General features: G+C 46.5%; 1 protein-coding gene and 1 long non-coding RNA gene across 8 annotated transcripts in view; one reads left to right on the forward strand and one right to left on the reverse strand.

Moving 5' to 3' along the window:
* Positions 1-1,728: 1,728 nt before the first annotated feature.
* Positions 1,729-9,313, reverse strand: LOC120507848. The gene is made up of 3 exons (XR_005628857.1): positions 9,190-9,313; positions 7,293-7,652; positions 1,729-6,939 (listed from the first exon to the last, which is right to left on the reverse strand). It is a non-coding gene; the product is annotated as an uncharacterized LOC120507848 (long non-coding RNA).
* CUX1 (cut like homeobox 1) overlaps positions 9,167-9,849 on the forward strand; it is a 273,426-nt gene continuing 272,743 nt past the window's right edge. For all 7 annotated transcript variants that reach the window (XM_039720978.1, XM_039720973.1, XM_039720974.1 and 4 more), the window contains exon 1: positions 9,167-9,273. In XM_039720978.1, coding sequence (XP_039576912.1) covers positions 9,211-9,273 — 63 coding nt within the window. In that variant the 5' untranslated portion in view covers positions 9,167-9,210. The remainder of the gene's footprint in view (positions 9,274-9,849) is intronic.

Here is a 9,849-nt window from a genome sequence, read left to right on the forward strand (position 1 = left end):
GAATCATGTATTTTACCCTCTCACCCCGAAATCTTTCCATGCTGTAATTTGAATAAAAAGATGGGAGAAAAAAAGAAAAAAGAAAAAAGAAAGCTTCTTAATTCTCAGCAACCCTTAGGTCCCTAAGATCATCTCTGAAGACTTCCAGGAACCTCCAAAAGCCTGTAAACTATCTTGAAGGTTATTCTCTCCCCATAGCTCTTTTGTGCTTTGCTGTTTCCTCTGTAAATATGTATCCACGTTTCTGGGGGGGAACGAGAGACCATGTCAAGAAGTTGTCTGAAAAACAAAAAATCCCATCTTAGGCGACAGCTATATGAATTTGGGGACTCTCCCAGGCAAACCAAGACATCTGATTATGCCATTGTATCCTGTTTGGCAAAGGAGAGAGTGAAGGGAAGTGATAGACATGAGGGGCAGATGGAGTTTGCCTAATGTGTCTGTTCTTTTCTTCGCTGCCTTTTCAATTTAAGAATGTAGCAAAATAGCAGCTGCTCATAATTTCATGAATCAAGAAGTATGTAAATTTCAGCTACAAAATTTGTTGCATAGTTAGACACACACACACACACACACAAAGAAGGGGGAAAAAAAGGAAAAAGATCTTGCTTGCATCTACAACTTTCTTAATCTGGCATGCAAATTTAGCTTTCAGGCCTGGTTTATCTCTCATTTAGGAGTGAACCCGAGTGGCTCCATCGATTTCGCTGCTGTCATGCAGGATAATGCCCTGGGATCATGGCAAGCCTGGCATGAAAAGCTCTTTTCATGCCCCTGAGATACCACGGGGGGTTTGTGCCCTACCTGGGCTGCAGGTGGAGGGAAGCAGGGAAGGGCTGTGGTGGGGATGTTTCCTGAGCAGGGGTTCTGAGGATGCTGACAAGCGCTGCAGACAGAGATGGAAATCCCTCTCCTCGTGTTTCAGTCCCTAGCAGCCCCCAAATTAAAAGATGGAAAAAGTGACTGGAAATGCATCATCCACATGTATAAAGCAGTGCTCAGGAGGGGCTGGGATGGGGGCCTCCACACACCATACAGCTGGTTTTAGTTTTCAGACAAGATTTACTAAACACATGTAAACCGTGCGTATCTGTTTGAATACTTTTTGTGCAAATAACTTCCTCTGTGGTCAAGCTGTTCCTCTCAGATCCAGGCTACAGATTTGTGCTTTATACTCACCACTTTTTTACCCTTGGATTTCCACCAGTATCAGTTCACACTCAGAGTATGAAACTGTGAAGGAGGGAGCTGAGCTTGGCAGCAAGAGTCAGGAGAATTTACAGCGCAAAACGCTGAGCAAAACTCATGGTAAAGGGCAGGAATCATCCCTGGCTTGGCTCCATCCGACCAGTGGGGCAGACCCTGAGCAGCTGTAAACAGCCACACAACTGCACGTTCCACAGGAGCTGCAAGCATTTATATCACTTGGCCCAAGAGCCTCTTGCAGAGATGCAACATTTCACCAGCTCTGGTGGGGTTCCTCCTGATTTATACCCCCCGAGCGAGCAAGCAGAGCCAGGGTCTTTCTTCACCAATTAGAAGTGCCCCACAATTATATCTGCCAAGTGTCATGAGCTCCAAGTCTAAACACAAAGCAACAGCTGAAACTGGATATGAAGAAGCAGGAGGGCAGAGTTTTATGATAGATGTTTTATTGGAATCATATAAAAAAAAGAAAAGCATTTCACATATTTCACGGAGGTATTTTATGTGCAAATTTAATATGAATCCTCTTCTTGTTAAACTCTTACGTGATCTATGTACTTCAGTATATAAAACACACTATAGGACAACTATGAACAAGTTTATTAAAACAACTTGGGCTCCTGTTGACATCACCAACCACACAAGTGCTTGCTCAGATCTTATCAGTCTCTCCTTATATTTCAGGTTACCTACTTGCTCGTTTTCCCTATATATCTTTCATTGTTACAAGAATTCAACTCCTGGGCAGATCTCACAGATAAATCTGCTTGTCTGTTTGGGGAATATGGCTCTAGTTCTAATTTTGCAGACTTCGTTCAGGCAATACTCCCTCTGACTGCAGGGATTTTTGCCTGAGTAATCCTTTCAGAATTGGACTCTCCGTGATTTTCATTTACTTAACAACTTGGCATTACATCTGTAAAATATTAGCTCTGTAATGTAAAATATCAAATTAGATTTATGCATTAATCTAATCTATATATGAAGCTTGATAGTCAGTTCTGTTACACTGCATTATTGCAATTCCAGGCATTCTGTGTCATCTCACATTTATTCTGATGATGCAAGAGAACCAAGGAGTGAGACTGATAGATCAAATTTGGTAGCCCACGCATGTAGAAATCTGAAACTTTGAACAAAATTTAAAATCAATTTCCACTTTCAGATAAACCATGTAATTTGTTTTTTAAAACATGTAAATGTTTCCCTATCAATCACAAATAAAGAAGAGCACGTACAAAAAGCTAATCTGAAATAATCAACAGAATAACAAGCTATTAAACAGGAAAAAGCAGGTCAAAATATGTAGCCAAACTGCAAAGTATTCTCTAAAAGTCCCTGAAAAGGACAAATAAGCAATTGTTTATTTTCTGTGTTACAGTTGCAGTCTGAAAAATAAAAAATTACTCCTTCATACATGTTCATAAACTGCATTTATAAACACTTCGCACAACTAAATTATATTTGTTTCCTCCAGGTTGGCTGCCCTTGAACATTTTTCTCCTTCTTGCAGTTTTTCCTTTTTTATATAATCCCTTCATGAAAGCAGGTCTTATGCCCATGGCCCTGCTTCAGCAGCCAGCCCCACACAGCAGCCACTTAAGAACACATTAAACTAAAGTTTTGTGTGTGCTTTGGTACCTTTAAAAACTGCATTCTTGGAGACAACCCACCAATACATTATTCTTACATCTTAAAGCCATTTACTTCTCTTTATGAATGCTTCCAATTTGTTTCACTCTTGTTGGGCTGAATCCAGCTTGTTATTTACAGAAAGAACACAACAAGATTAATAGGATGGAGTCTGCACTAGCCTACACCCCTGGAAATTCACACTGATCCCATCAATTCCATATAATTTCTTTGGATTCATAGTAGGTTAAAGCCCCAATCCAGGATAATGCCAAGCAGATGCAGACAAGGGCCAGCACATAAATGTAGAGAATCGTGGCCAGAATAAAACTGGATCTCCTTATTTCAAAGAAGAAGGTAATGTTTAGATACAAAATATTACATGGATTTTTTTTCCCCCTGTTTGGTAATCTGTCACCATCTGGACACCAAATAGGAAATGATGCAACACCAGGGGGAGAAAAACCCAATTTATTTCATACATGTTACTAAAGAAAGAATGGATTGATGTGTTCCCCCAAGCACTTTGGCTCACTCATGTGTCACAACAGCACAGGTATGATCTCTTCAAACAGGAGGTTCTCCACACTGAAATGTTTCCTGTGGGACACAGCATCAGTTTTGCCAGCGTGTGGCAGCTGCAGTGAACTCAGGGCTTCCTCTAAGGGAGTCTATTTTCTCCCTTTGTGCATTAATTCAGAATTACTGTTTCTCCTTCCCCAGCATTCGCATGCAACCACCCCAAACACAGTTGTGTTTGCAGAAAATCACAGTTGTGCTAAGTCAGTCACAGTGCTCACATTTCTAAGAAAAGATGTGCTTCCCCAAATGAAACCTCACCCTCATGACTGGAGAACAAACCACCTCAGACACCCAAACCACAGATCACAACTCAGGTGCCCATGGGGGACCCACCGAGGGACATCACCACTGTTGGGGGACAGTGGGAGCAGAAAGCCCAGCTGAGGAGAGGAGCAGAGGGATGTTCCCTTCTTCCGACCCACGTGAAGTGTTTGTGTTTGGAAAGTGAAAGAAAAACCTTTCTTCTCTTTCCTCTGCCAGGGCAGCTCAGCTCTGCACTCACCCACTTCTGTGGAAGGGAAGGAAAGGGGAACTGGAGGCAAGAGAGAGCTCTGAGCTGTTTTATTTGTACTTCTCCTCCTCCTCCTCTGCCCTGCAACCCTTGAGGTGCCCCACAGCCACCACGAGATTTTGATCTCCCAGTGCCCACTGGTGCTGTGCAGAATGGAGAAACTGAGGCAGGACCCAGGGAGTCCTCTCATGTCACGAAGTCCTTTCATGTCACAGCTGCTGTCCCCAGCCACAGCCACCAAACCAGCTCCCCTGCCACTGGCACAGCGGCACAAACAAACAGAATAAGCCCAGGTGAGGTTCAGAACACAAAAAAGCATTTAAACTAATAATACAGGCTTCAGATCCTTATTCTAAAGTAAAATGTGGAATATTGGAGCTGAAGATTCAGCAGAAACTGGGAGAATTACCTGTCTGGGACAGAGTTAGTGGAGGAAAAGCACAGCCAAAATGGATCTGAGCAGGGAGGGAGAGGGGAACAGCAAGAACCTGAAGTGAGGAAGTGGCTGCATGAAGTGGGTGAGGGTTCATGATAGGAATAGCAAAATAAATACCATAAAAAAAAAAAAAAAAAGGATGTGCAAAATCCAACCCCCAAACCTCTAAGAGAAACCAGTAAAAGGTAAAAAACATGAAAGTTTTCAAGTGAGAAAAAAGGTGGGATTTTTTTCTTGGGAATATAATCTACTAACTTGTCTGCTGATCCCTTTAGAGGGCAGAAAAGCTAAATTCCCAAATCAACACCAGCCTAAGTGAGAGAGAAGAGTACTTCATAGAGCATGAGGCCAGAAAAAGACTCAATTTGCCTCCCATCCAACAAAATCCTGGCTCTGGTACCATCCTGTGCATGGGATATAGGATGAGAAGGCAAGGACAGTGCTGACAAATTAAAACTGGGGTGAACCATACCCTGAGAGAAATTCAGTATCAAATTTACTCACTCCAGCTCCAGGGAATGCATAACCCAATAGATCCTTTCCTCCTCTAATTCTTTCTGCTGTTCCAGATGTTCACCAAAACACAACCATGCATCTGGATGGAACATTTGGTGAGAAAAGCAGCTGTTTGAGAGAAATATTGTGGGAGCTCTTTTGGGGTCTTCAGTACCTCCTGCTGCACATTCAGAGACACCCCTGCAGTGCCATCCCATGTTTGTGTTGGTGTGGCTTAATCCACAAATCCTCAAGGAAGGTCTGTTGTGGGTTATGCTGGATCCTCATAAACGTCTCCAGAGTTAACCAGCAAGTAACCACACCACACAAATTTACTTTGCTTTTAATTGTGGCTGTTTTGCCTGCCCTCTGTGAGAATTGCTTTCTTCTCTTCCACCTGCCAGAGTGTATCTGTGCTCACGGGCTAACAGAAATCACAGGATTTTGTGCTTGGATCATGTGTGCTGCCATCTATATGATTTCTGCTAAAACTTCCCCAATTTACCAAAGAATGTGGGAACTGCCATGTTGGTTGAGAAAACAGGGGTCCATCCAGCTGAATGACCACAGCTGGACACCCAGGTAATCGTGTGCAGGCATGGGGGACACTTCTCCCTGCTATTTTCCCTGTTTCCAACCATTTTCTGCTCAGGGGCTTTCCTGAGCTTCTACATGTCACAGCATCCACATCACTGGCCAAACCCTCAGGCAATTTATGTGCTGCAAAACCTCTGGCTACTAGCAGGGATATAAATCAAGCAGAATTAGAGTCATTGACAATAATTGGGGGAAAAAAAATCGGTGATTTGGAAGACATATATGAGTTTTGATCTTAATTTGGACTAAATCTCCCAGGAACATAAATTATCTGTTTGGCTGTCTCTGTTCCCTGCCATCCCTGTGGAATCCTGCTGTGCAATGGCACAGAGCAGTAAAGGATATCCCAAATCCAGTTTAAGGGGAACAGAAGGGCACTTCCACAGTGGAGAGGGCTGGGATTTTGGAATGAGGAGCTCCTTTCCAGCAGGCACAAGAACCAGGGACAAGAATCAGCTGAAGGAAATGGAAAGATGAGAGCCATGAAGTGGGGAGGGAAGGGGCTGGACAAGGAGCAGACAGAGGTACAGAGAAGGCTCTGGAGGAATTCTTTTAGGGCACTGATATAAATTTGGGAGTCAGTTTACATGAAAATGAGAAGAAAAAAAACCACAAGAATCCTTGGAGAAGAGACCCAAAAGTTACAGGTGCTGGGAGAAGCAGCACCTCATCTTTCAGTGCCCTGGCCAAGAAAATCAACCAGGTTCATTAAGGCAAAGAGAAGCCCAAGTCCAGTGATCAATACTGGACTCATTGTCCAAAATATCCTCATGAATGCAGACTGATGCCCAGGGGAGCAGCCATGCTAGGGAACTGTTCCCAACAGTTTGGGACCTTTGGAATAAAGATCCATTTTCCTCAGTGTTCCAGAAGATGACATTAAAATCACAAGAATAATTTTCTGTGATAGTCCAAAGTGCAAATATGTTAATTAAAGAGCTGTTTCAGTGAGATTTTATTATATTAATAAGCAACAAATTTTAATGTGCTTTTCACCCAATTCCCCAAAAGAAATCTGTACAACATACTTAAAATTATTTTGGATGTATCAAGCAGTACTAGCTGCTGCCGCCATTTGAGATTTAAACTTCAAATCCACTGTGCTTCCTTTTTCAGTGCTCTATTAGTGCCCATTGGAAGAAGTTAGCATTTACACAGATCAAATCTAACTTTAGAAAAACCTTCCTCAAACGAACAGATGAGAATGATTCCTCAAAACACAATAACCCAATAAAACTTTATTCTAACCACCTTCTTGACAGGGTTGCACCCAGTTTTCCAAGCTCTCTTTCCCATTGTACACAGGTACATTTCAGCAGGAACACAAAGCACATTATCACTTGCTCCAAGGAGCTCTGTAGCCTGCAGGATCTTTGCAGAATCCAGCCCGAAGAAATGCAGCACTTTGAGAAAACAGAGCTGTCAAGCAAGATTTCCTTGGGCTTGCTGCCACACAAAATGGCAAACGAGGGACTTGATCCTGCATGGAAGACAATAGGAATTATAGGTGCTCAGCGTTTGTCTTCCGGCACAGTTAAGGTTTCTCAGTAATTCCCCAAATCAGCCGTACTGCTTTATACTTATTCAAAATTACATAGCTAAAAGCTTTGGTATGCAGCCACAGAGCTTTTATTTCAAATTGGCAATAATGTAACTTCTGCAAAAAAAAAAAGACTACAATAATGTTAAAAATATCATAAAATGTTATTTATATCAGGATTCATTTGTTACCCCATATGACAATCATTCATATTTCTTGACAGATATAAACCTCCGCTTAACACATTAGTATCATAAATATTACCAGATATAACACTGTAATTTAATACCTACCAAATGTATTTTAAAATATTACTCAATTTAAAACTTTGGATTTTAACCAGATGTGTTTCCAGAAAATGATTCAGGTCAGATGCTTTTTTCTTTTCCCTTTTCTGTGCGCGCGCGTTCAAAGCGGAGCGTTCCTGTGTGATTTATTGTGCCATGACTGTGTGCCCCGAACCTAAAACAGCACCACGATACTTCATCCTTGAGGCTTACACACCTGCAGTCCAAACTAACAAGAGAAAACATCTACATGGCACGGCAGGAGCCTTTGAAATGTCTTTTTGCAGTTGCCTGGACACAGAACAGACTGGTAGAACAGGGAGGCAGCGGAGAAAGGGTGAAGACAGGAACTCCAGCCTCTTTCATCTAGAAAGGGGGGACCATGGAGAGATTAGAGGAAAGGATTTTGATTAGATCACTGGAATGTGAAATGATGCTTCCCAGGATTAAAATCCTATTTTAGAGCTACCAAACCGGTTACGGCGTTAGTCAGAATTCGGAGACTCGCGCAGCTCCATCCCTGCTCCGTGCCCGGCTGTCGCTCCGAGCACCCCACACCCTCTCCCCAGAGCAGGGGCTACCCCAGCCAGGCACCCCAATCCTCTGCAGCACCATCCCAGCAAGGAGCTGCCCTCCCTCAAAGCATGGCACTTCTGGGGGAGAAGCAGTTTTCCTCTCCAAGGGCATCCCTGGGTCCAGCCCCACGGCAGTCATGTGGAGGCTCTTGGATTTCGGTCCCATTGGGCCCCCAGTTTAGATCACCACGTAGAGGTCTGACATTTTCATAACCAAATGCCATTAGTTTTATTCCCAGCACAGCCAACCAACAATCTGAAGGTCTGTAGTCGTCGGGCTGATCATTACGTGGAACCCATTAACATAAAACCCGCCATCGCAATTAGTATCTTTGTAAGCAGCAGCCTCAGCAAAAAGTGGAAATGGAGGCTGAAATGATGGTGCTCTTCCAAAGGAGGCCGGCAGCAGATTGGGAAATAATCTGTGGCAATTGCTCTGCTGCTGTCTCTGCCGTAACTTCTCCAAAGACAGGCAGAGCCATTTCCAAGCAGTCAGCCCACGGACTTGAGCGAGCACTAAATTCACTCGGTGATCAAATACAATTTGAGAAAAAATCTACAATCGCTCACTTGGGGGGGAAGAGATATTTTCCTTTTACAGATGAAGTGCAAAACAGCAAAAGTAGCTTATTTGGAAAAATACCGTGCACTTTATTGATTCCAGAGGGGATAGGTACAGACCGTGGGTTTGCCCATTTCCCAATAAAAACAGGGAATGATTTCGAGGGGTGCAAGGTATCTGCAGGCTGGTTTGTTTTGTTAGGAGATGAGCCTGTTAAAATATTCTTTGCTTTTCAGGAAGGGAACAAGAAAAATGTTCGTATTTACAGCAACATTATTGTTTAGAACAAAATAAGTTACTCCATCCTTTTAATCCCCGTTTCTATGGCTATCCTGCGCGGGGCCGGGACCTGAATTTCCAACCTCCGTGCGATCCGTCTCCCCTCGGCGGCACCGGCCCTGGCAGGGAGCGCCTGAAGAGATCCCGTTCCAGGCGCTCCCGGACGGCCGCGGACACCGGGAACCCGCTGCCCTCGGTGCACTTTTCCATTGCCGCTTCCCCAAAACTCTCCGCACTCGGCTAATTTTAGCCCCGCGGCTCCCCGAGCGGGCTTCCCCCGCGCCGCCGCTCCGGGCACCATTAGCGGGGCGATGCGATGCGCTGCCATGCACCCGCACCCCGCACCGCCCCGCATCCCCCCGCTGCCCGGCATCCCCGCGCTGCCCGGCCGCGTCCGCGTCCCCTCCGCACCGCTGTCCCCGCGCGCGGCTGTCCCCGCATCCCCCCGCGCGGCGCGGCCGCCCCTCTCTCTCTATCAGCCGCTCACTCTGTCTCAATATGTCTCAAGATGGCGGCCAATGTGGGATCGATGTTTCAATATTGGAAGCGCTTTGATTTACAGCAGCTGCAGGTCAGGCTCCCCCGCTCGCCGCACCGGCCGGGCCGCGCCGCCGGACCCCCCCTCCCTCCCTTCTCCGCCTTCCCTCGGGCCCGGCCTCCCCCTCCTCCTCCCGCTGCCGGCCCGCGCCGCCTAAAGGGAACCCCCCGCTCCGCCCGGCCGCGGCGCTCCGCTCCCTCCGCCCCCCCCGCCATCGATCACCGGCCCCATCGGAAATTGATCCTCTTTGTTCAATTCATCGATCAGCCCAAGATGGCGCCGGAGCCGCCGCTGCCGGGGCTGCCGCCGCTTCGCCCGCTCCGTCCCGGGCTGCTCTTTCCCCGCTCCGCGCTCCCCCCCGGCGGCGGGGCCGTGCGGGGCGGCGGGCGCGGCCGGGACTCCCGGCGGCCGCCGCTCATCCCCCGCCCGCCTCCTCCCTCTCCCTCCCCGCCGCCTGCCCCCTTCCCGCCGCCGCGTCCCCGCCGCTTTTCCTCCGCCGGGAGCCGGGGAAAGTTTACCGAGTGCTGGGACTTTGTGTGGGGGCGCCGGGCGGGCTGGCGGTGCAGGCGCGGAGCGGCGGGGGCTGGGGGCGCTGTGGTGCCGGCCGGG

Source organism: Passer montanus, unplaced genomic scaffold (genome assembly GCF_014805655.1).
Source record: "Passer montanus isolate IOZ18808 unplaced genomic scaffold, ASM1480565v1 scaffold44, whole genome shotgun sequence".
Taxonomy (NCBI): Eukaryota; Metazoa; Chordata; class Aves; order Passeriformes; family Passeridae; genus Passer; species Passer montanus.